At 43.8% G+C, this 26,331-nt stretch overlaps 2 protein-coding genes across 12 annotated transcripts; one reads left to right on the top strand and one right to left on the bottom strand.

Annotated features, from left to right (window-relative positions):
* MTIF3 (mitochondrial translational initiation factor 3) lies at positions 1-14,983 on the top strand. Of its 11 annotated transcripts, none has more exons than XM_014347406.4 (6): positions 8-88; positions 5,469-5,537; positions 9,544-9,604; positions 10,170-10,630; positions 13,341-13,498; positions 14,733-14,983. In XM_014347406.4, exons 4-6 carry the CDS (start codon positions 10,171-10,173, stop codon positions 14,949-14,951), a joined length of 837 nt encoding a protein of 278 aa, XP_014202892.3. In that variant the 5' UTR covers positions 8-88; positions 5,469-5,537; positions 9,544-9,604; position 10,170; the 3' UTR covers positions 14,952-14,983. The 11 variants fall into 11 exon arrangements, with proteins under 11 accessions (XP_003818383.3, XP_014202892.3, XP_054953143.2 ...); XM_055097168.2 differs by lacking the exon at positions 9,544-9,604 and adding an exon at positions 8,717-9,023 and having other exon boundaries at positions 11-88; XM_063595924.1 differs by lacking the exon at positions 8-88 and adding an exon at positions 339-471.
* GTF3A (general transcription factor IIIA) lies at positions 14,938-26,059 on the bottom strand. Its single transcript, XM_003818359.6, is given in 10 exon segments — positions 14,938-15,193; positions 15,413-15,472; positions 15,571-15,800; positions 16,389-16,469; positions 17,810-17,883; positions 19,999-20,087; positions 20,660-20,756; positions 23,420-23,520; positions 25,669-25,935; positions 25,937-26,059. Coding segments are annotated over 10 exon segments (1,272 nt in total). The 5' UTR covers positions 26,045-26,059; the 3' UTR covers positions 14,938-15,028.
* Between the last annotated feature and the right edge of the window lie 272 nt (positions 26,060-26,331).

Here is a 26,331-nt window from a genome sequence, read left to right as displayed (position 1 = left end):
CCGCCCACTACGGAGAGCGAAGGGGACTCCCCGCGGATCCGCTATACTTGCGTCCGCTAGAGTATATCAATCGCTTGCCCCAGCACAGGTAATGCTAAATATGAGGCGTGCGGAGCGGTGCGCGGACCGGCGCGCGGACCGGCATCGGGAGGGCGTGGCCTTAGGGGGCGCCCCTGTGGAGGAGGCACCTGGAAGGTCAGGGCTACCCAGTCCCGCCGGTACCGAGGGCGGAGAGGCTCCGCAGGTCCTGCTGCGGAGTCGGAGGGTTCTGCCGGGCTGTAAAGCCATTTTCAGCGAGGCCGCTGCACGAACTTCCGAGGGATGTTAGACCTAGAGTTGGCGCCAGCCCCACTGAGCTTTTCTAGTTCCGTCCCGACATGCGCGCCCACTTTTGTGCGCACGCACGCACGTACGCAGTACGTCGCTACGTCCCGTCTCTAGCCCTGACGCTCCGCCGGTCCCGTTCTGCAGGTGGGCGTCGCCGCCGACTTACCAACAACCGGGTCGGGGGCTCCCGGAAGTGCTCTTGCGGCTTACTGCCTGGCACAGGTGGGGCAGAGCGAGCCAGGCGAAGGGCGCCTGCGCAGGACATGCTGGACAAATGCGTTGTTCTTGCTGCCTGCTGCTGCGGGAGGAGGCCTTATGGGGGAAGGTCGCGAAGTGACTGGGATTTTTTTTCTCATTTGTCATTTAGTGGGCTCCGTGGCTTAAGACTTGAACCAAGTAAACGAAGTTCTCTTACTGAGAAGTCTCAGTTTCAAGTACGTGTTGTGAAAGGCCTAAGTCTTAGAAAAGTAGAGGGTGGAGAGAAGAATCTGAAAATCGACTACTATTCATTCTGCCAGGCACAACACAGTAACGAATAAGTCCATTTTGTTCCTGCTTCGTAGAGTTTACGGTCTAGTGATGGAGAGCAGCAGTGCTAAGATCATCACAAAACTGTAATTATAATGAATGTTTTAAAGGAAAGGTAAACTGGACTGTAGAAGCATTCAGTGTTAAGCTCAGTAAATTGGGGGAGGGATGGGAGAATTGGCTTAGTTTGGAAGGTAATCAGAAGAATGCGCTAAGGATCTGGCGTTTCCTAAACAAAGGACGAGAGTACTGTATTTCAAAAACCGAATGGCCAGTGTGGCCTAGGCATAAAGAAGAAACTGGAGAGGTGGGAAGGGCCTTTTGGCCTGGCGAAGGTGTAGATCTTTAATCTCGGGGCAGTTTTATTTAAGGTGAGGAAGGTCCTGGGTGTAGTGACCGCAGTGCAGCCCTGGAACTGGTTGCCAGGGCTCAAGCCGAGTTAGGAGACTGGCAGGAATCCAAACGAGGTGGTCGATCTTTTAAACTGACGGTGGTGACTGTGGATACGGAGAGGACTGGATGGATTCGAGTGGGGTTTAGGAAATGAAGTCGATGAGGCTTGGTGTTGGGTTGACTGGGAAAGTGGAGGCGTCAAAGGTGTCTTGGAGGTGACTGGAGGTTGTGGATGGGTAGTGATCCCATCACTAGAGTTCTGGAAGAAGACTAACATAGGATTAACATAGGAGAATAAGTTAAAAAAAATTTTTTTTGAGAGTCTCACCCTGTTGCCTAGGCTGGATGCTTAGGCTGGAGTGCGGTGGCACGATCTCAGCTCATTGCAACCTCTGCTTCCCGGGTTCAAGTGATTCTCCTGCCTCAGCCTCCCAAGTAGCTGGGAATACAGGCTCACGCCACCAGGCCCGGCTAGTTTTTTTGTATTTTTAGTAGAGATGGGGTTTCACCATGTTGGCCAGGCTGGTCTTGAACTTCTGACCTCAAGTGATCTGCCTTCCTCAGCCTCCCCAAAGTGCTGGGATTACAGGCGTGAGCCACCGCGCCCAGCCGTAAGTCCAGTTTTTAATACAGAGTCTTTAGCTCTGGGTTTAAAAGCTTTTTAAAACATATGGTTATTATTTCAATTTAATAGCTAAAGAAATAAGGTTAAATAGTTGGCCAAAGATATATGTTGGCTTTTTCCAGTGTTCTAAATGGGAGTTCTAGCACGTAAACAGCTCAGCCTCATTATGGAGAGTACACTTTGTGCTCCCTATGGAAGAGCAAAACCAGAGCCAAGGGAGGGGAGCATGAAGGCCCAGTAACGGTAGCGCAGGCCCTCTGGGATTAAGGCTGCACTGCTCAGGCCAGAATGGGGCAACTGGGACAGTTTGCAGGCAGAAGCAAGGACTTTATGAAACTTCTTTGGAAGGTGTAAAAGAGTTCTTAGAGTCATGAGAATTGGCAAAATTAATTTCACAAATATTTAGTCCGCTAGAATCTATGCAACTTTGATCCAATCTCCCAGGAAAGAACAGATAACAGTATGAGCTTGTGAATATCAGCTGTATGAGAAAAGCAGTGAGTGAACAAATAATAGAAGTTATTTTCGTCTCTTCAGTCCACATGATTTCAAATGCATGCAAGCGATTTTTTACAGGACAAGAATGCCCACCCACCCACCCCTCATATCTACTAAACCACATATTTAAATCATGTTCCAGGAAGTTTCCCTGCAAATATTTTATCAGTACTTCCGGTAGAATGCAAAATAATGAATTATACAGAGAATACAGCTGTCATTTGGAGCAGTAATAATTGCCTTTTTTTGGTACAAGAATGTTCACAGCAGCTATTCATAAGAGCCAAAAATAAATAAATAAATAAAGGGAACAGCCTAGGTGTTCATTGACAGAAAACTAGATTTAAAAACTGCGATATATTCATATACTTGGAGGACACTTCTTAGAAATAAAAAGGAACAAGGTAATGATCCGTACAACGTGAATGAATCTCGAAACATGCTGAGATGTCTTACAACAAAGAGTAGATACTGTTTGGTTCCATTTATATGAAGTCTTAGGACAGACTATGATGGGAAAAAATCAGAACAATAGTTGCCTCTTGGGGATGGAGATTGACTTGGAAATGGCAAGAGGGAACTTTCTGGGATAATGGTGATGTTCTGTCGATAGGAGTTTTGGTTACAAAGGTATATGCACTTGTCAAAACTCAGATAAAGTCTGAGTAATCGTCGAATTAAAAATGGATATCATACTATAAAGTTATGCATTATAAGTAATTGACATTAAGATAATTGGCTTTTAGAATATTGTGGCTGTCTCGGAGAGTATAGTTGTGGGAGTGAGTGCAGCAAATGCAACAGGATTATCATAAGAACGTAAGTGTTTGTTTCTATTTTGAGTTAGTCTCCTGGCCTCTTCAGCCTAGTGTTGTTTACCTCACAGAGGCATCAGAGATTTTCATCAGAGAACATGGCTTCCTATTTTTATTCAACTTTGAAAGGTTAGGGGTAGTCTCAGGCATCCTAGCTCAAACTACCCTTGACCCCACTTATAGTGTTTTCTTACTCTTTTTCTTAAAGTTCATCTTTTTTTTTTTTTTTTTTTTTTGGCCTAGTAAGTGGTTCTGAACAGGATAGGGAAGAGGAAACATCTGTGTTTTGAAAAGCATCCCCAGGTGATGCCGACAGGCCCTGGTTTCTGAGAAACACCACCCCATTGTAGACCAGTTAACTTTTAACTGTTCACTAGCAAAAAATTGTACAAGTTCTGCCTCAAACTGAAACCATCACCATTTGTTTTATTCTTCTAAAATTTTTATTTCAGTAGCTTTTGGACTGCAAGTGGTTTTTCATTACATGGACGAATTATATAGTGGTGAATTCTGAGATTTTAGTGCACCATCACCCGAATCGTATACATTGTACCTAATGTGTACTTTTTTTATGCCAGCCTCCTTCCCATCCGCCCCCATCACCATTTATGATGAGACTTTTAGACCTGAGTTTAAGGAAAACTAAATGAAGAAATAAAGGCACTATGCATTACAAAAAAATCAGAATTTTAAGTTTATAAAGTTCTTTATTTATGGGTCACTTAGATATAGGCTTGAAACGAATAAAGGGAATATTTTTTAAAATTATGTACAAAGCCAGAATGCCAATGTATTAAATTACAGTGAAATTTAGAACTTACACAGACTAGAATAGTTACATTGGCATTACTAGTGAACCATTCCTCCCTCTAGGCTATTGATTTGTTCTTTAAAAATGTATTAATTATTGAACACCCGTATAACCATAACCTAGATTCAGCAAATGCTGCCGTAAGTGCATTGTTTATATTTTCTGCTGTATGGTTTCAAAGCAAGTGATAGATGTCATGACACTATCCTAAATACTTCAGCATTTGTTTCTTAAGAATTCCATTTTCACACCTAAGAAAATTAACAGGCGGGTGCCGTGGCTCACGCCCGTAATCCCAACACTTCAGGAGGCCAAGGCAGGTGGATCATTTGAGGTCAGGAGATCGAGACCAGCCTGGCCAACATGGTAAAAACCCATCTCTACTAAAAATACAAAAATTAGCCAGGCGGTAGTGGTGCACACCTGTAATCCCGGCTACTTGGGAGGCTGAAGCAGGAGAATCGCTTGAACCTGGGAGGCGGAGGTTGCAGTGAGCCGAGATTGCCCCACTGCACTCCAGTCTGGGTGACAGAGTGAGAACCTGTCTCAAAAAAAAAGAAAAAAGAAAATTAACAATACGTCTCTAATAGTATCTAATACCTAGTCCCTATTCAGATTTTCCCCTCATTCCCAACATTTCTTTTCAGCAAAATTATGTCTCCTTGATTTTTTTTTTCACTCAAGAATAGCTTCCCTCTTCCCTTTTCATTCCCAATGGCATTGGCTTTTTTAGACACTAACCAGGTGTCTTGTTCCATCTGGATTTGTCAGATTGTTTCCTTGTGGCATCTTCTATTGTTTCTCTGAGTCTGGCCCTTGTATCCCCTGGAAACTGGAAGCTAGACCCTGCATCAGGTTCAGGTCAAACCTTTTTGGCAAAGCTGCTTAATAGAAGGTGCCATGCACTTTGGGTAGCTTCCCATCCAGAGATGTGGCAAGGATGGCAGGTTGTTCCACTGTTGGAGATGCTGAGTCTGACGTTGGCTTAGGATGACAGACAGCTGTCTACCCTCAGCAGAGTGTGCTTTTCCCTCTCAGTCTGAAACTAATCTGTTTGTGACCCTTTGGCATCAGCTCTCTTGCATCCTGCCTGAATCAGTAGTTTCGTTGGGGTTGGAAAAATGGTGATTTTCTTTCTTTTTTTTTTTTTTTGAAACAGGGTCTTGCTCTGTTGTCCAGACTGGAGTGCAGTGGTGTGATCAGAGCTCACTGCAGCCTCAACCTCCTGGGCTCAAGTGAACCTCCTTCCTCAGCCTCCCCAGTAGCTGGGAGTACAGTTGCGTGTCAACACACCTGGCTAATTTATTTTTTGTAGAGACTGGGTCTTGCTATGTGTCCCGGGCTGGTCTCAAACTCCTGGCCTTAAGTGATCCTCTCGCCTTGGCCTCCCAAAGTGCTGGGATTACAGGTGTGAGACATTGTGCGTGGCATGATTTTCTAATTACTTTTACTTTTCTTTTGTGTTTATTAGCTGTCATTCTTCTCTACAGAAGAGCTTCTCCTCATCAACTGGGGATGATTACAGTTCTTCCTAAAAAAGGTAGGATAAATGCTCAATTCTTTTTATTTAATTAGCAATTTTCAAAGTAAAGAATCAAGATAATAGTCCCATGCAGTTGTGGCAAATTATCATTTTCATAGATTTTTGTATATTCAGTATATTGAAATGAATGACAGTAATTATGCCTTACTGTTTAAATTACACCAAAATTGACCAGTGGGAGTCTCTTCATGCTGCCAAACTGTAAATGACATGTAAACAAACAAAATCATAATACCATCATGGAAATCTGAAAGCTAAATATTTGATGAAATAAAGGAACATTTTTTAATTGGGATAATATTGTGAATACTAAAAAGATTAAGGAGTACCTCTTAGAGATACATACTATTTCCTGAATAAGTAGGATTTACTTTGAAAGCATTCCTGGATGGTTGGGGGGAGATAGTTGAGGGGTAAAGATGAAACCCAGCTGCTGTTTATTATCCAGTTCTTTCTGTACAAGGTTAAAAAGTTCCCTAATAAAAAGTTTTTAAATTATGAATTTATGTTGATAGCTGCAATTTAAATGTAATATTACAGGTTGTTTTAACTTTGTATTTATATTTTTATCTATAAGGGCCTGTTTTGAAGAAACGTATATTTTCAGTTTTGCTGATTTAAAGCCAGTATTGAGTTAGTATTAAAGCTTAATTGCAATGAATTGCATTGTTTGCTGTATACATCAATAAAAATTGAAGTTTCTTAAAAATTTAAACTAGTGGCAAAGAACTTTAAAAGTTATATACTTCCAGTGTTTTTCTTTTTTTTTTTTTTCGTTTTTTTTGAGACGGAGTCTCGCTCTGTCGCCCAGGCTGGAGTGCAGTGGCGCAATCTCGCTCACTGCTAGCTCTGCCTCCCGGGTTCACGCCATTCTCCTGCCTCAGCCTCCCGAGTAGCCGGGACTACAGGTGCCCGCCACCACGCCCAGCTAATTTTTATTTTATTTTTTAGTAGAGACAGGGTTTCACTGTGTTAGCCAGGATGGTCTCGATCTCCTGACCTTGTGATCCGCCCACCTCAGCCTCCCAAAGTGCTGGGATTACAGGCGTGAGCCACCGCACCCGGCCCTACTTCCAGTGTTTTTCTATTCTTTCCCTTTCCTTTGTTTCCTTCTTGGAAAGTGTTTTTAAAGCTTTTTTAAAAAACCTACATCATTTTTCTGAAATAGTCTTTATTTTGTAAATAAAATTTATTTTCAAGTATAAAAATAATACTTATAAAAAAACTTGAGAAATACTGGCAATTAGGAAAAATAGGGGAAAGAATTGCTTTTGTCTTCAACATTTTTATAAATTTTTTTCATCTTTTCCTATATCTAGTTATTTTGTTTGCTTGTTTGAAAAATCAAATTTTGAAATTTTTTATATTTTAATATGTTGATAATTTATTAAACAAGGCACTTTAGCTTTTATTCATAACTACTAAGGGAAAAAGCCAATACTGAGTTAGTATTAAAGCTTAATTGCAGTGAACTGTTTTGTCTACTGTATATATCAAGAATATTAGAATTTATATCTATTTAGTAACATGATTTTACATGTGATAACTTCTACATCATTGTCGCTAATACAGACTTTGGAAAGAAACAACACTGATTTTAGACATAAAGTTTATAGAGCAGGCTTGTGAGCAGGAACTTAGAGTCCCTTAGCAGAATACCTAGTGACATTTGGGACTGGATGCTGCTGCTAGTTTTCTGATAAGTGAAAAAAAAATCTTCTCTGATCTTTTCAGATTTTTCTTCTTTTTTGGTTTGGGGGCTTCCTCCATTCACAAAAGATCTGACTTTTTATTAAACAGTATGTCAGTGATTTAAAATCACTTTGCTCCCACCTTAGAGCCTTTACAGCATCTACAGCTGGAGCCACCAGCTGGGTAATAACCATAAATCAATGCATGTCATACACTGTGGATGGAGCATCTGGCCACAGATCCTCACCATTACTGACGGGCATCTGAAATGCCAGCTAGAAATGTGAAGGGTGTAGCTTGTAGGCATTCGTGACACATCCGAAGGTGTAGAGGTTAAATGCCAGCAGCCCTGCCATAGCTCCTTGGCTGTTGCCTTCGGCCTGTGCATTCATTCGACATGTGCATGCTGAGCCAGGCTCTGAGCTGTAGTGCCGGGGAACGCAGCAGTGAACAAAATGGACAAAGTCCATGTTCTCATGAAGCTTTCATTCCAGTGAGGAAAGATTATGAACATATATGCAAATAAATATAGAATGTGTCCAGCAGTGATGAATGCAGTAAAGTTTTTAAAAGGCAAGGTAATGGGTTTGAGAGTGTTGGGGTGTGCTCTTTTATGGAAGGGTCAGGGAAGGGCTCGCTGAGTAGGTAGCATTTGAGCAGAGACAAGGTAAATGAACCATGAGGCTATCTGAGGGAAGAGTGTTGCAGGGAGAGAGAACTTCTGGGTGCCAGGACCCAGAGGAGGGGTGTGTTCACCGTTCACAAGGAACAGCAAGGAGGCTGGAACAGAGTGAGCCAGAAGAAGTACGGTCGGCACAGGCCAGTGGGCATGGTAGAGAGCTTAGCTTTTACTTGGAGTGAGATACTAGCCAGGGGAGGGTGTGGGCAGAGGAGGAACGTGATCTGACTTACGCATTTTTAAGGATTGCTCTGTGTGCCCTAGCAGTGATAAACTCCAGGCTGTGAGGGCAGAGGCAGGAAGAGCAGTCGGGAAGCTGTTATTGTGATGCGGTTTTACTGTGATGCAGTTGAGCGGCGCAGCGGTTTGGGAATGGGATGATAGCAGTGGAGAAGGTGAGAAGTGGTTATACTGGTTGAAAACCTACCGGTTTTGCGGATGGGTTGCTGAGAGAAAATAAAGAGTCAAGGATAACGTTGGTATTTTTGGCCTGAGCAACCAGAAGAATGTGTTGCGATTACATGAGACAGGGAAGACTGAGGGAGGAGCAAGTTTTGCATGGAAGGCAAAGCACTGAACTTTGAACATGTTAATCCTCAATGACTATTACATATCTAAGTGGAGAGGTTGGGTAGGCGGTTAACCCTACAGGTGCGGAACTCAAGAGAAGAGACTGGCACCAGAGCTATAAATTAGAGTGTTGGGTGTTACCAAACTAGGTAAGGAGGGTGTTGAGAATATGCATGTCCATCACTTTCTGTTGAATTTACCATATTTTTTTGCATATCACTCTTGAACATGACAGGTGAGAGATAAGTGGGTTGTACAGCCCAGTGGGCTCAAAGCCAGGGACCAGAGGGAACTTCCAGTTTTAAACACCCCAGGAGATTCTGGGACCATTCTTTGAGAAGCACCCTGAAGACACCTTCTGTTTTCCTCTTTCATCTTTGACAAGTCACACCTCTCCAAGTTTGTGATTCTCTAATGATTCCTAGCATGCCCCAGATGAGATGAGTGGGTCCTCTCAGCACTCTTTCAGCCTGTACTTCTAAGATTTACCAAATACATGAATGGAAGGACAGAAAAGCAATGAAAAAATCAATGTGCCATTTGTAAGTGCTTCAAATTCAGTCTCATAACCATGAAGTAAAACCACTGTCACCATACATGCCTCTGTTAACATTTGGTAGTAATTAACACCTGCCTTAACTTGAGAATGATCTTTATAGTTTATGAGGTCAGCAGTTTGATTTATGTCACAGTGTTTTCTGACAGGCTCAGTTATTCTTGCAGTGGGCTGGCTTCCTTCCTGGAGAGGTCCCTTTCCCATAGTGTGTTCCTATCTGCTATATACCATCAGATGTATTGAAAAATTGTTAACAGTTAATTATATTAGAAGTTTATCAATTGGTGTTTATGAATCACCAAGCATTTTATGTACTGCATCCTCATAAATAAACCCCTAAGATGATACTCGCTTTTGGAGTTGGCACTACAAGATGCATGAGAAATACAGTTGATCCTAGAACAACATAGGTTTGAACTGCATGGGGTCCACATATATGTGGATTTTCCTCCACCTTTGCCACCCCTGAGAGAAGACCAACCCCTCCTCTTGCTCCTCCTCCTCAGCCTACTTGATGTGAAGACAATGAGGATGAAGACCTTTATGGTGATCCACTTCCACTTAATAGTAAATATATTTTCTCTTCTTTATGATTTTCTTAATGACATTTCTTTTCTCTAGCTTGCTGTATTGTAAGAATACAGTATATAATACATACGGCATACAAAATATGTGTTAATCAACTGCTTATGTTATTCATAAGGCTTTCAGTCAACAGTAAGCTATTAGTAAGTTTTTGAGGAGTCAAAGTTATACACAGATTTTCAACTGCACAGGGGGTCTGTTTCCCTAACTCCCAAGTTGTTCAGGGGTCAACTAAGTAGTCAAATGAGATCATGTGTACAGAAAAAAAAAAAGTGAGACCAAAATGCTATGTAAATCCGGTTTATTCTAATAGCCACTTGTCTTGGGGACAGTATCACCATGAGTTAGTCTGGGCAGAGTCACCTGCTAGTCCGCTTTATCAGTGTAGACTTCCTGTGTGTGGATCTGAAAGTCTAGAGAACAGCATTTCCCTCACACTTGCAGTTACAGCCTCCACAACCTCACACACACCCTACCATGTACCACAATGTCAGACCAAGGGAATAAGTGATTGAATTTTAATGAACTCTTCTTACTGCTTTCTTAGGATGGCTGCTCTTTTTCTAAAGAGGTTAACACTACAAACTGTAAAGTCTGAAAATAGTTGCATTAGATGTTTTGGTAAACACATCCTGCAAAAGACAGCACCAGCACAGTCGTCCCCTATTGCTTCTGCCCCAAGACTCTCCTTCCTAATTCATGCAAAAGCCTTTAGTACCGCTGAAGACACCCAGAATGAAGGAAAAAAGACAAAAAAGAATAAAACAGCTTTTAGTAATGTTGGAAGAAAAATTAGTCAGCGAATTATTCACTTATTTGATGAGAAGGGCAATGATTTGGGAAACATGCACCGAGCAAATGTGATTAGACTTATGGATGAGCGAGACCTGCGACTGGTTCAAAGGAACACCAGCACAGAACCTGCAGAGTATCAGCTCATGACAGGATTGCAGATCCTCCAGGAGCGGCAGAGGCTGAGGGAGATGGAGAAGGCGAACCCCAAAACTGGTAGGTATTTTGCTGTTGGCTCCCTGAATCCTTTAAGAGCTACAAATCAGCAGTTTAAATTCTAGCATTTGTCAAGGTGCCTGTGACAACAGGGAAATGAGAAACTAGAAAATTCATGATTCAACCACCATTCCCAGTGTCTGTCTTTCCTCCTTTATCCTGCACTTACTTCTGTTCCCTTTTTTTCACTGTTTTTCCACAATACCCTGCCCATTATCTCTTCCCTTTAAACCTGTGTAAAATGTGGGAGAAACCAGGCAAACAAACCAAAGTGAAGAGAACTCTTTCACCTGTCCTGTGGCCTTCTCCCAATGCCGCAGCAAGCTGAGTAGCTGATGGGTGAAACGGAGTGAGATTGGGAGGGGTACATTCAAGTTCCCTGCCCTCTGCCCTCTGCCGGGCCACTCATTTAACCTCCCTCCTTTTGTTTTTCTTCCCCTTCTTCAACTCTAAAGTGGAGGTGTTTGGTTAATTATCTGGAAGCACCTTTTTATTTTTTTGAAATGAGTCTCTGCCTGCCGCCCAGGCTGGAGTGCAGTGGTGCGATGTGTGCTCACTGCAACCTTCGCCTCCCAGGCTCAAGCGATTCTCCTGCCTTAGCCTCCCCAGTGGCTGGGATTACAGGCGCCCGCCACCACGCCCGGCTAATTTTTGTATTTTTAATAGAGAGGGGGTTTCACCATGTTGGCCAGGCTGGTCTTGAACTCCTGGCCTTAAGTGATCTGCCCTCCTCGGCCTCCCAAAGTGCTGGGATTACAGGCGTGAGCCACTGCGCCCAGCCTGGAAGCACCTTTTCAACTCTGGAGTGATTCACAGAGCATCTCCCATGCCAAAGCATTTTGTTGCAATATCAGTAGCAACACTCTTAGATATACAACCAGTCACTTGACGAGGTACTTGTCATTTAAGCCTCAGGAATTGGATATTAAGCAAAGATGTTTGTTTTTCATAGTTCCTAAAAAGTGCTAATCATGAAAGTTCAATGGATGGCGCACGGGGACAGGCATCAGATGACTGCTCCCAGCACTGCATCGTGAGGTTGTGTGCCTTCAGAAAACCACGTTATCTGCGGCTCAGTTTTGTAATGCCACATTTAACAAGGATGTTGACTGGAAAACAATATTCAGAAGAGACCAACCAGGGAGGATAATGACATCAAACTATGTCACTTAAAAAAAAAAAAAGGTCACTGGGCGTGGTGGCTCACGTCTGTAATCCCAGCACTTTGGGAGGCCACGGCAGGTGGATGGCTTGAGCTCAGGAATTCAATACCAGCGTGGGCAATATAGCAAAACCCCATCTCTACAAAAAATTTTAAAATTAGCAAGGTGTAGTGGTGCAAACCTGTGATCCCAGCTACTTGGGAGGCTGAGGTGGGAGGATCACTTGAGCCTAGGAGGCAAAGGCTGCAGTGAAGAACCATGATCATGCCACTGCACTTCAGCCTGGGTGACAGAGCAAGACCCTGTGTTTAAAAACAAAAAAAAACAAAAAAACAGTCTTGCTCTGTTGCCCAGGCTGGAGTGCAGTGGTGTGATTTCAGCTCACTGCAGCCTCCATCTCCTGGGATCCAGCAATCCTCCCACCTCCGCCTCCCACACAGCTGGGACCACAGGTGCACACCACCATGCCTGGCTTTTTTTTTTTTTTTTTTTTTTTTTTGTAGAGACGGGGTCTCGCTATGTTGCTCAGGTCTTGAACTCCTGAGCTCCAACGATCTGCCTGCTTCAGCCTCCCAAAGTGCTGGGATTATAGGCGTGAGCCAGCACACCTGGCCCCCAATCTTTATGATGAACCCTGGTGCATACTCTAGGGTCTATGAACGTAAATGGATCAAACTGCTCAGCAGCAGTGTATGCAGTTTCTCTACCTCCTCCCTCATTTGTCATTTTAATGGTGAGAAATTAATGTGTATTTCACTATCTTTTTTCTTCTGTGAATTGCGTGTTTATATTATTTTTCTACGTAGATGGTTTTTCTCCCTGATTTATAGGGTTCTCTCTTGTGTATGATGCAAAAAACCGTATCCCAGTTAGATTTTTCACTTTTTTTGCCTTTTTTTCTTAATGAATTCCATCCCCTATCCTGAGATCACAAACCATTCTGTCTTTTCTTCTATTTGTTTTAAAGTTGTTATTTTTCACCTGAAGAACATTAGTATATCTGGGAAGACCTTTTTGTCATCTATAAACTTCTCAATTGTCCCAACACCTTTATTGAGTAGCCGGTTCCTTCTCTATAATTTTCCAGTAGGCAGGATTTCTGGAGACAGAGGGCATGAACACAGGATGTAGGGACCCTTACCTGTCCAACAGTCTGGCTGACCCCTTATAGCAAGGAGAGCATCTCAAAAGGAGTGGGTAGCACACTCCCAGATGCCAACCCACAGCTGATAGATAAGGATGTTAAGTGCACCATGAAGCCAAACTTGATCCTTTAAACGACTATCTTTTGGTTTCTTTCAACAAACGATGGTTAACAATAAATGGAAGCATTTCAGATTTTAAGTACCCTTCCAGGGCAGGTAAAAAATTGGTACCTTTATGTGTATCTTCCCCATTTGAAAAGACATTTACTGGTCTGTGAAACTGAAAGCCAGATGAGAAGATTGTCAGGTGGCAACCTAGGATTTTATGATGGGCATGTTGGGAAGTTCAGGTTTCACAGTGGACTAGTCAGTAGTCCTTGCACCCTGTCTGTTTCAAACCAGGACCAACCCTGAGAAAGGAACTGATTTTGTCTTCAAATATTGGACAACATGATTTGGACACAAAGACTAAACAGATTCAGCAGTGGATTAAGAAAAAACACCTAGTCCAGATTACCATAAAGAAAGGAAAAAATATAGACGTGTCAGAAAATGAAATGGTAAGTAAAGCAGGTACAAGCCACTGCTTGTGCTTTTGGTCTTCTGATCTAAAAATACAATTGTAGGCCAGGCGCGGTGGCTCACGCCTGTAATCCCAGCATTTTGGGAGGCCAAGGTGGGCGGATCACGAGATCAGGAGATTGAGACCAACCTAGCTAACATGGTGAAACCCCGTCTCTACTAAAAATACAAAAAATTAGCCAGGCGTGGTGGCGGGCACCTGTAGTCCCAGCTACTGGGGAAGCTGAGGCAGGAGAATGGCGTGAACCTGGGAGGCGGAGCTTGCAGTGAGCCGAGATCGCACCACTGCACTCCAGCCTGGGTGACAGAGCAAGACTCCGTCTCAAAAAAAAAAAAAAAAAAAAAAAAAATTGTAGAAAATCTGAAATATAAAGACAAAGTGACTGGTAATTCTTCCACCCAGTGATGTTAACAGCTTTCTAGTTTGCTTTTCAAAACTAAGCATACTGTAGATATAGTTTCCATTACAGCGTATTTTGCCATATGAAAACATTGTTTTATTCTTTAAAAGCAATATACTATTGTTTTAGAAATTGTAGAATAACCCTTAAACAGGAAAATTAGAAACTTTATAGATTGATCTTTTGTTTCTTCTTTGTACTTATAGGGGCATTAATTACGTAGACTGTCTTCTAGAAAGTGTGTAGTTTCCAATCCCATAAGTTTATGGAATACCTATTTTGCTTTTTTTTTTTTTAAAGTTAGATAACTTTATCATCCACTAAGGGTATCCTTAGTAACCCAACTCCACAGTAGAGTCACTTAAGCATAGGTCGCAACCCAGCTGATGCAGAATTTCTTGAGCCCAGGTATCCATTTGTTTCAGTCACTGAGAGAGACTCTGTTAGGGGCAGTAGAGAGTGCTGAGAACTGCTCAGCTGACACCTTGGGGATGAGGAGGTATTTTGCCAATGCCCAAACCCAGTGCTTTCTGTTTGTGGGAGAGGGTAATGCTGAGCCAAACGTAGCCTCTTAGTGCCATGATGAAGTGGAGATTTAAAATTAGGAAGCATTCAGCATGTCAGTTTAGTTACATGGTGTTATTGTACAGATTTCAGTCAACTTAACCAGATACGTATGAACTGATTAGCTAATCACTTAACCGACAGCAGCAATTCAAGGGTGCCAGTTTTTGTGAATGTTCAAGCAGAACATTAGAAAGCACCAAAGCCTCTGATTTTAAATTAATCTTTGGCTGTTTCCCTTTTTTAGGAGGAGATATTTCATCAAATACTCCAGACTATGCCTGGAATAGCTACATTCTCATCTAGGCCACAAGCTGTTCAAGGAGGAAAAGCTTTAATGTGTGTTCTTCGTGCTTTGAGCAAAAATGAGGAGAAGGCATATAAAGAAACTCAGGAGACCCAGGAAAGAGACACTTTGAACAAAGACCATGGAAATGATAAGGAATCAAATGTTCTGCATCAGTAATTTTAATAAAGAAAAGCATGCTCTGAGAGAAAGCTCGCTCCTTGGTCTGCAGTCCTTTAAACAAAGCAGTGCAGTTCTTAGCCGAGGGTAAGTACTGCAACTGTCGAGAGCATCTTGTCTTCCACACAGTTGGGTGACTCTCCGTTTTGACACAAAGATAAGCCTTGCCCTTGTTTCCTTTTGGGAGGGATATATCCACTGAGATGAGAGGCCAAACTCCGTTTTTCACGAGATTTTTTGACCTTTGGGAACAAGGAAGACACACGATTAGAATTCAAAATCAAAATTGTCTGAGTTAATTTTACGATAGTCACATGTACCAGCAGATATAGTGTACAACATTGCTTTATGAGGAAGTAAAGTCTTCAACAGTAGTGCAGACTCAAACAGTAAAGCAGCTGAAAAGAATTCAAAACAATTTCCACTTGAAAACTAAGCTTGCCTAAGTAGTTTCAACTTACTTTGAGCTTCATTTTCTTCTTGTCAGGATCATGTACAACAGCATGCCTAGTGAGACTTTGCTACAATGAAAGAGAAAGTTATTAATGAAATATTAATATGAAAACCGTGTTGTGAAAGCATAGACTATAGGACCATGAGTATGAGGGTGAGTGCTTACTTTCATTGCAAATGTTTTGCCACAGCCAGCATGTTCACACACAAAAGGGCGGCTTTCCTCATGGAAGGAGAGGATATGGCTTTGGAGATTAAACACAGTTGTATAGGTTCTTCCACAGCCTTCTCTTGGACAGCGACATACATCCCTTTCTGGGGCATGAGTTTTCATGTGTTGCTTAAGGTAATCTTTGCGTTTAAATGTTTTCCGGCATACTTCACATAGTATTTCCTCTGGTGGGACAGACAGACAAATTTCACAAATTTCCCCAGATATTACCATTTAGAAAAAATTAATACCTAATATATAAGTAACATTCAGTGCCTGAAACCTGATCACTATATACAAATCAGAAATTCCCAAGGAAACAACCCCAGTTTTTATCACCTAGGAAGTCTGTCTCAATTCTCTGAAGTTCTTAAATGCCACACAGTCATTGTTCACTTGCCAAGAGGCAGGGCTCTCAGGAAGGTGACTGTGGGGAGGTACAGAAAATAAAGCAGAGCAAACAGTGTCCTTCCTTGTCCCCCAGTATGCAGGGTACTGTTTCCCAGGCGGTCCCACAGAACAGCAGTGCCTCCGAAATTCTTCACTACAGACCTGCCACCGCCTTCAGCATGCTAATTGTGCATGGTAGGGTGGCTCAGAGACCTGGCACAGCTCTGCTCACCTTTCCAACAACATCATACCCAGCACTTCACAAAATATCATAGAGAAACCCTTTTACTTTAAAGCACACAGCATTTCACTCTTGAAAAGCACTAAATCAGTTCTGTGGGGACAAACATTTACACCATGCCTGCCATTCATGCCTGCCTTACCTTTATGGGTTTCTCTCACATGTTTCAGAAGTTCCGTCCATGTTTTTGCCACAAAGGAACATCCTTTTTGACATACATAGCCTATTAAAAAAATTGGTGCATTGTCTGTCATGAATACTCAGTGTAAACACTGACCATAACTAGAAAGGAAACTTAGGTGCCTATATAATTTTCCATTCCCCGCCTAATAGTATTCAACTCAGCCTCTTGAGGTGGGAATAAAAACTAAAAAAAGATTGACGTTATAGTAAAACTGAACAGTGGCACAGCAAGGTGCCTCCCTTTAAGGATTTTACCTTCCTGTGAAGCAAACTTCAGAGTTCCCATCTTCTCAGCGTGATCACGGAATAGGCAAACTTCACAGGAAGGATGCCTAAGGATGCCTTTTCCTCTCTAAGCGTTCTCAGGAAGTTGGGTAGGCTGTGTATGGACTCCCAACTGCTTTAACCTCCTATCTCCATGTCTCATTTCCCTTCCCCTGCCTGCTCTATCCTCGCCTCTATTTTCCTCAGCAAACATACTCTGCGGTCGGTCCCTTGTCCATGGCACACCACCAACTTTTCAGTAGTGTTACCATGCCCACCTCTGGCTTCCTCTAGTCTGGCCATCTTGTAAGTGTCATACTGCACAAAAAAAGTAGGGTACATTATATTTTAACTTTATCACAAAAAAACGAAAAAGGTTTTTTTTGTTTTTTTTTTTTTTAAAAGAGTACAGCTAAGGAAGAAAATAAACTGGAAGGACCCAGAGAAAAACACTGAATAACAGTGGATATGTGCAAAGTACTAAAATGGGATTAATAAGTATACAACACCAGGGCTGAGTTCCACCCAACTAGAAACTAAAAACAATGAGGGTGCCTCTCACTGATAGCTACTAACCTCTTAAAAAAAAAATCATAAATTCTAGGACCTGGGAAATTGAAATACGGATTAGCAAAAATCCCTCAAGGAAACAGATCATAGATTCAAATAGTTAATATAATCAAGTCTTTTTTTTTTTTTTTTTTTTTTGAGAAACGTAACATCTGATGGCTCTCAAAATGTCACACTATTATCCAAGCCTTGTGAATGGCCAACAAGGAAAAGAATGGCACAGGCAGTAAATATTAATAGAAGATGTTAAAAATGACAGAAGCATCAAAGCCATGGCTGGAGCATCAGCACATTCGTCAGTGTAATGTGTAACCAGGCGCTTGTTGTGAACAAGCAACACATTACATGTGAACAGCAATGATAAGGTAGTGGAAAAACAGACATATACAGTGCCTCTTTGGACAAGAGTGTAAGACCCAAATAAGCAGGATGGTGTCCCCTGTTCACAGGGTTCCCATCTTTTCAGCGTGATCACAGAACAGATTCAAAGGCGCCCAGGATTTGGCATCCCCCTCTGAGGAGCACACCCAGGCTATCCGTACACACCCTCGTGGGCCTTGGCATGTCGTTTCAGCTTGCTGGGTGATGCAAAGTGTTTCCCACATCCTTCCTGGGTACACCTGCATTGGCAACACATGAGGTATTAGCCAATCCATTTTCACAGAGAACTCCGCTCAAGGTCAATGGCACTTTGTCCTGTTTCTCCCACCAAAGTCTTGCCTCTTCCCATAACCAAACCCATGTTAAAATGTAGATCTCATCACAGGTGAGATTCAAGTTACTTGACCAGCTTTAGGGCAAAACAAACCGTTGGAGAAAAAAGTCACGTTACTTTTTTTGACCCATTTAAACAGTTTTCATCTTTATACCTCTGGAAATATACTCTGCTTTCATGGCTACAAAAAGATAGTTCAAGAGGTTATCTGACTTGGCTTAGATAAACCCCTAAGCCATTCTGAATCACTTGTGTCTAGCTTTCCTAATGATGCTGCACAGGGGGTGTGCGAGACAGCACAGCAGTAGATGCATCTGCCTCTGGTGAGCAATAAAAAGCACGGGCCCCCTCTGTGCTAAAGCCATCAGCAGCAAAGCAGCAGCAGCAGACCCACAAGCAAGGACAGACAGGGTCACTGCAGCAACTCCAAGGCACAGGGCAGCCTGTGCAAGCCAAGGGAAAGTGCCGGATGGCCAGAGCCATGCAGAGAGAGCCGCTGGCCCTTTTGCAGGTCTACCCAACTTGTCCAGCCACCCTCACGTTCCTCAGAAAACCCTAATTGCAGATAAACCCAACTACTTGTTTTGGTCTACAGGAAAAGCATAATGAGTGTCTCCATAATGACATTTCATATAGTTGCACAGGCTCTATTTGAATAGTTAAGTAATTTCTCAGCCTTTAAGCTTAACCACAACTAGAATAATCTCAAAAATTATTTTGAAACACATTAAATATTTCTTTCAGAGCAAAGTAAACCTTTAAAATGCTCCCAATATATAAATGTGCATATGCAGTACATTTTAACAGAAAAATGTTGATTAGGAAGCTTTCAGAAGATTTGTCCCACTGTTGCTTTAAATTTCAATGGCTTTTGGGGTTGCAAGTGTTTTTTCGTTACGTGGATGAATCCTATAGTGGTGCTGAGATTTTAGCGCACCATCACTCAAGCAGCATACACTGTACCCAATATGTAGTCTTTCATCCCTCACCCCCCTCCCCAAACTCCCCACCCCAAGTCCCCAAAGTGCATTAAATCACTGTGTCTTTTTGTCCTCATAGTTTAGTGCCCACTTAGTGAAAACTATGGTATTTGGTTTTCCATTCCTGAGTTACTTCACTGAGAATAATGGCCTCCAGCTCCATCCAAGCTGCTGCAAAAGACATCATTTTGTTCCCTTTTATGGCTGTGTAGTATTCCATGGTGTATATACATCACGTTTTCTTTATCTACTCATTGGTGGATGGGCACTTAAATTGGCTCCATGTATTTGCAATTGTGAACTGTGCTGCTGTAAACGTGTGTGCATGTGTCTTTTTCATATAGTGACTTCTTTTCCTTTGACCAGACTTCAGATTATACTACGAGGCTACAGTTACCAAAACAGGGTGGCACTGGTTTAAAAATAGGCACTTAGACCAATGGAACAAAACAGAAATAAAGCCAAATACTTACAGCCAACTGATCTTCAACAAAGCATATAAAAACATGAACTGGGGAAAGGACTCCCTGTTCAATAAATGGTGCTGGAAAAACTGGATCCCTATCTCTCACCTTATACAAAAATCAACTCAAATTAAGTTTATGATCTGAAACTAAAAATTCAAAACGAAAACATTGGAAAAACTTCTGGACATCAGCCTAGGCAAAGAATTCTTACTAAGACCCTGAAAGCAAATGCAACAAAAATAGAAATAAATAAATGGGACCTAATTAAACTAAAAAGCTTCTGCACAGCAAAAGAAATAATCAGCAGAGTAAAAAGACAACCCACAGAGTGGGAGAAAATACTGGCACATTATTCATCCAATAAAGAATGTATATCCAGGATCTACAGGGAACTCAAATCAGCAAGAAAAAAACAAATAATCCATCGAAAAGTGGGCAAAGGATATGAACAGACATTTCTCAGAAGATATACAAATGGCCAAAAAACATGAAACAATGCTCAACACCACCCTTGCATTTCCAATCTTATTCACACCTAGAATCCAGGCATTTTCAGCCACATGAAGTACCTACTTGAATAGAGGTTCATTGGTATGCTGGCACTGATGGATTTTCAGCTGCTGATGTTTCTTAAAGGTCTTCTTACAGTCTTCAAAACTGCACTGTTAAATTGTAAAGGCTCGTTAGTCTTATGGAAAGTCAAAACAAAATCAACGGTTTGTAACAGAATCCTCAAGATAAAACAATTTTGGAGACTGTATAAAATTTCTGCTTTCACCTATTTTGTTACTGTAAAATTCTGCTTTATCTCAAAAAGGTTTGAAGAATCATATAACATTTGAAAAAGCAAAACTGTTTCAGTTGGAATAGTCTCCCAATACACTAATTTGCACAATGTCTGCTTCCAAATTAAAACCTTTATCATTATGATGGCATTAAGTAAATTCAGACATTTGGCAGACAAAATTTGGTTGACGAAAACTTTATTTTTCACTTTTATTTTTTAGAGACAGGGTCTCTGTTACCCCAAAATTTTTAGTTTTGTTTTCTGTTTTTTTTTTTTTTTTTTTTTTTCAGAGACAGCATTTCATTATGTTTCCCAGGCTGGTCTCAAATTCCTGGCCTCAAGCTACGATTATAGGCTTGAGCCACCGCACCTGGCTGAAAATGTCAGAAACATAGGCAGTAAGTGTAAAAATACTCAAAAAATTTAAGCATATAAAATCATACTTACTATATACTGTTTTTGTTGATTTTCATGTTTGCGTTCAAAATGTTTCTTCAAGTTTGATTTTGTGTTGAATTTTTGATCACAGCCATTGGCTGCACAACTGTAAGAAGTTATATAAACCAAAATATTAATAAACCAAGGGAGAAGAAGTTTTAAGACACATATATCTTCCTACTTTATAGAAGCTAATTCTTCCAAAGAATAGTAATACTATAAAATAGTCTTAGCGAATTCCAGAGTGTTAAGCCATACCACATAGACTCTCAACCTGATGACTATCATGTAACAAAATGCTTTTTCATATTAGGCTTCTGAAATTATACACACTACATCAGTCATCTTTTATACACACTGGGCAGATGGGAAGGTGAAATACACTAGTCCCAAAAGCCTACACTAGGCCTAAATCATGCTTAAGACAAATTATTCTCAGCTTAGAATCTGACAACCTTAATGCTGCTTGAGATGTCATTATGAACTGGATTTCCAGAAAGGCCTCCATAAAACTTGTCTTGGCTTATCATTAGAGGTAAAACAGATACTTAGAGCAGAACCATAACCATTATGTTCTCTGGCTTATCAAGCCATTCTGGTTCCCCTTATCTTGGCATCTTGGCTTTGAATGATCTAAATCCTCTGCAAAGCCTTTTTTTTTTTTTTTTCCCCCAAAAGAAAATTTGTGCCTCTTGTGATGAGCCTTCGTAAGCTTGAGGGATGAAGCAGGACTTCCTTTCCCAGCCTCAATCTTAGCCATCACTCACTGATAACCCTGAGGCAGGCACTGTCCCATTCCTAGGGCCAAGCAGAGACAAACAAGCCAGCAGTGACCATGGGAGGCACAGCGCAGAGGCCCACAAATGGGAGGGGCGCTGTGGCAGAGACCCTAGAAGCCCCCCAACTGCAGGGACAGAATGCTGAGTGTTAGCTGGGCAGGTGGCCGACAGCGCACTCTCCGGCCTCCCCTGCAATTAGGGCGGCTCATGGCTGAGTCCAGCCCATCCTGCTCAACCCCCACAAAGTCTCTAAATAAGGGGGCATGCCTCTTATGCCCTTTCCTCCTTCCTGCCAGTGGCATGCTTATGTGACAGCTGGGCCCCAACAGGCATCACAGTGAGGTTAAAGCCCAAGATGAGGATGGCAGAGACCAGTCAGAAGAGGCTCCAGAGCTCCTGCCTCTGTATTTCTGTATTTCAGTCGCACAAGACAAAGAGCCCATCTTGTTTAACCATCTCTTGTGCTGGGGTTCCTGCCATTCTTCACTCTAAACCTGACACAGGCATCTAACCCAACCGGGTATGGGGCAGGACAGGCCAGGAAGAGTCCTGACAAGACCCAAGTGGGCGTGAGAGACCCCGGCACACTTGGAGAGGGGGCTGGTTAGTTAGCACAGCTGGACCACAGCTTCATGCCTGCAAGTCAAGCAAATGGGGCAAGATAAGCAGAAAAGGGCTAAATCACGCAGGTCATTGTAGGACACACTTGAAACCTGGATTTCACATGTAGGCCGTGCTTGAAAGCACTGCACAGCTTTAAGGGAAGCACACGGGAGGGCACTGGGGGAGAGGGCTGGCCTGCAAACTGTCATTCCAGCCAGAGGAAGGGACCGAGATAAGACAGTGGCTGCTGGATCTGATGGGTCAGTTACAGGATCTGGCAACCCACCTGTTGCAAGGGATGGGAGAAAGAATGGAGAGTCCAGGGAGCTGCCTTATCTTTGCTATGGGTCACTGGACAGACAGCGAGGCCACCTCTCCAGACAAGAACATGAGAGAAGATCAAACAGAAAAGTGAGCTCAGTTTGACTGTGACAAATTTGGGCCATGTGGAATTTTTTATTTATTTCTTTCTTTAATAGAGATGGACCTGACCATCTTGCCCAGCCTGAACTCCTGGCCTCAAAGCAATCCTCCCACCTCAGCCTCTCAAAGTGCTGGGATTACAGGCATGAGCCACCACACCCAGCCTACCACATGGAATTTAAGAAGACACAGAGATAGCCAAGTAGCACTGTCCAGTGAGCAGTGGGAAACGGGGATCTACAGCTAAAGAGGGGCAGGGTCTGGGTTAGATCATGAGCTGGAAGAGTCATGTCCAGTAGTTCCTGGTTGCATGGCATTTCCTACCATCCCCACCCCCTACTTGGCCAGGATCCCCTACTGCTCCCAAAACAGATGACATTTTTAGTTTTGTTATGTAACTTTTAAGACTTCTTTACAAATAGGAACAAATACAAATATAGTTGCTTCCTGCCTACCCAACACCCACTACTCACCCCTCCCCCTACCCCCTAGCTTTTTTACACACATAAAAGTAGCCTAAAGAGGACTCTTCTGCACCTTGGTTTTTCAATTAAAGTGCCCTGGTGATTTTCTCATGGCTTTGCAGAGAGCATCTGCATTCATTTTCCTGGCTGTAGGGTATCCCATTGTGTTGATATACTTTAGCTTGTCCCCACCCATGAGCATTTTATGTTAGCTCAGCCTCCTGGGTAGCTAGGATTACAGGCACAAACCACCATCCCTGACTAATTTTTGTATTTTTGTACATACGGGGTTTCACCATGTTGCCCAGGTTTGTCTCAAACTCCTGGGTTCAAGTGATCTGCTCATCTCTGCCTCCCAAAGTGCTGGGATTACAGGCATGAGCCACCGAGCCCTGCCAGGCTTCACATTCCTGATCTCGTGAGTTAACATCAGTCTTCTTACTGGGTCTATATGCCCAACACAACCCACTTCAAAAGCCTAAAAACAGGTCTCTACTTACACAAATGGCTTTTCTCCAGTGTGAGTCAGAATGTGGCGGCTCAGATGGTAGTCCCTGATGAAGGCCTTGCCACACCCTTCATAGTCACAAACAAATGGTCTCTAGCAGGAAAAAAGAAAAAGCATGTCACTCCTGCACTAGTTAGTAACTCTGGTATTATTTAAAAGCTTAAACTGCCTAGTGTTAAGGCCACAGGCTTCCTATGAAGAGGTGGTTTCTACTCAGAGCTGTGCACCCACTGCAAGACGCAGTGTTCCTGCACAAAGTTACACAACATAAACATCACAACTTCTCACAAAGTCACTACACAGATTTTTTTTCCATGAACAGCATTTAAAATAAGCAGGCATAGCATTTTTAACCTGCTCCCAACCTGGCAGCAGGCTTTCACAGCAACCCCCTCTTAAAGACGCCCTGGCTGTTAGCATGGCTTGTCTGCATGGATCCCCACCACCGCATGATTTAACATGTAAAAAAGCAAGCCTAGGGCAGAGGAACGAGGGAGGCCTGTCTCATCCCAGACAAGCCCAGGGTCCGTGCTAAGATAATGCCAAGAACAGCTATAGGAAAGTGTGTCACACCTGAAAAAGCTCACAGGTGCCAGGGCGAAGCAAAGAAAACAGCTCAACACCCTAAATGCAACCACCTTTTGTAACCCAGGAGTTGGGAGGGGGTGGCTCATTTTGAACCTACAGTAAAAGCCAAACACACACCCCAAATAACCAAATAACCAGTTTGGTGCATCGAACTATGAAAAGCATACTACCAAAGCGTCCAGGAGGGAGGCACCGAGGCCTCCATGAGAGTACTAGGAGCAAAACAAGCAAACAGGAACACAGTGAGCTATATACCACCAGGGGCGGAGCCACAGAACCTTGCACAGCGGCAGGCGTGGAGTAGGCTCAATAAACATTTGTCAAATTAATCTGCATGAGAGATCTGGGACAACAAACATGCCTCCAAGTTTTTCAACCTGTATTAAGGAAACTGGTAGCGCCAGTATCCAAAATACAGCACACCGGTCTAAAAGGAAAGGCAAGCTCTTACATGGATCTACTGGTAATACAGAGCCCAGAGGCTAGAACGGGCAAGAGGAAGGGCAGAGGGGCAAAGCATAAAGGATGTTATGAGTCATGCCAGTGGCTATGTAAGACCGCAAGAGGGAGCTGGGCGGGGTGGAACATGCAGAGGGCAGAAGAGGATCCAACGAAAAGGGCAGACGAGGAAGAGGAAAAGAACCAGAGAAGGTCTCAAGGAAGAAGCGGTCGGCCTTCCAGTGCTGGAGAGGTTAAGGAATGAGGCCCCGGAGGACACCTGGAGAAGGTGGCCCATAAATTAGAGGAGGTGCAAGGGGCAAAGGTATTGACTGCAGCCCAGTGGTTTAAGAAATTAAGGGCTTTAAGCTGAGGCAGTGTGAAGCCTAGCTCTGCCAAAAACTGGGAAGCTGGGCAGATTCCTTGACCTCCATGACCTTCGTTTTCCTCACTTGTGTGTGACATGGGCTGCCACGTCATATCATGGTATCTGACATTCTCCTGCCCTCAAAATAAAATCCAAACTCCTAATGGGCCTACTTCTCAGACCTCATATGGTGATCTCCGCACCCAAACACACACCCACCTGCCTCCCACCCCAAGGGTCACAGGCTCCCTTTGTGTTCTCTCTACCCAGCACAAATGTCTGCATGGCTAGATCCTTCCTTCTTACACGGCTCACACAGAGAGACCTTTCCTGACCACAACACTGCACGTCATTCCCACCTATCCTGTGGTCGGCTCGACCCAGGAACAAAGGTCCATGGCAGCAGAAACCTTGGGTTTGCCTGTTTTGCTCACTGCTCTCTCCAGTGTGGAGTTACGAAAAAATGAGCACATGCTGCTTTCACGACCCCTGGTACATGTAACCCATCTTCTGTACCAGCTCCAGGGGCCAGTGTTTGGCAGGTGTCTAGTAGCGGTGGGCCCCCTCAAACCTCGCACTTATTTGCAGATTACGGGAGGCACTTGGCTGGCCGAGACTCACGATCAATGACTGCTTAGTAAATCCCGAGCCCCTGCCATGGATATCAAGGTCGCAGAACGAAGGTCCTACAACTTCCTGTCTACTTCCTCAGCTCCTTCCCCAAGTCCTGGATGTCAAAGCTGAACGCGCCGCACAGCGGGGCCTGCGGCCCTGGCCACGACTGCAGTGGCTACCCCGGGGCCACGCGCCATCCCTAGGCCCAGGGTTGGCAGCCTCGCCCCCCTCACCTCCCCCGTGTGCTTGCACAGGTGCGCGTCAAGCTTCCAGGCTTTGCTGTAATTGGCGCTGCAGTCAGGGAAGGAGCAGATGAACCTCCTGGGAAGCGCGGGGCGCGGCGGGGTCGGAGCTGAGCTCTCGCCGGCTGCAATGAACGCGTCGGCGATGGTCAAGGACGACACCGACTCGGCGACCACGGCCGGCGGATCCAGGGCGCCGGCGCCTCCAAGCCCAGGGCCAGGCGCGCTGCCACGTGCCGAGACACGTGCCGGGAACCGGCGCGCCCGGCCCACGGCTCCCTGCTGAACCTTCGCGCGACGCCGGCACACTTCCGGGAGCGCGCGCGGTCACCAGGCACCGCCCCGCGTCGGCGCCGCTGCTGCGCATGCTCCGGGAGATCGCGCATGCGCCAGGAGGCCCCGCCGCGGCTCGCGGCCCGTGCCCTGCCAGCCCTGGATGAGAGGCGGGGGTTTCTGCGTCCTCGGCAAAAGGCTGCTGCGTTTCACAGGCAGCTCAAATCCCGAGGCACTGCTTAAATGGGGCTTGTTTCCCGCCCTCCAGTACACTCTGGAAAGCACTAGCCTTACATAATTTAAGTTAGCCTGTTGCCACACTACTAGTGTGACCTGTGTGGTTTCGTTTCTTTGCGTGCTTTACGTGCTTCTGCTGCAAGC

This window comes from Pan paniscus, chromosome 14 (genome assembly GCF_029289425.2).
Source record: "Pan paniscus chromosome 14, NHGRI_mPanPan1-v2.0_pri, whole genome shotgun sequence".
Classification (NCBI taxonomy): domain Eukaryota; kingdom Metazoa; phylum Chordata; class Mammalia; order Primates; family Hominidae; genus Pan; species Pan paniscus.
Note: the sequence above shows the minus strand (reverse complement) of the source record. Positions and strands in the feature narration are given on the sequence as shown.

Bases quoted from the DNA above. Each gene is read 5' to 3' on its own strand.
- MTIF3 (XM_055097168.2), top strand. From the start codon at position 9,001: ATGAAAAAATCAATGTGCCATTT. The intron at 9,024-10,169 runs GTAAGTGCTTCA...CTGCTTTCTTAG, and splicing joins AAAAAATCAATGTGCCATTT to GATGGCTGCTCTTTTTCTAA. The intron at 13,499-14,732 runs GTAAGTAAAGCA...TCCCTTTTTTAG, and splicing joins ACGTGTCAGAAAATGAAATG to GAGGAGATATTTCATCAAAT.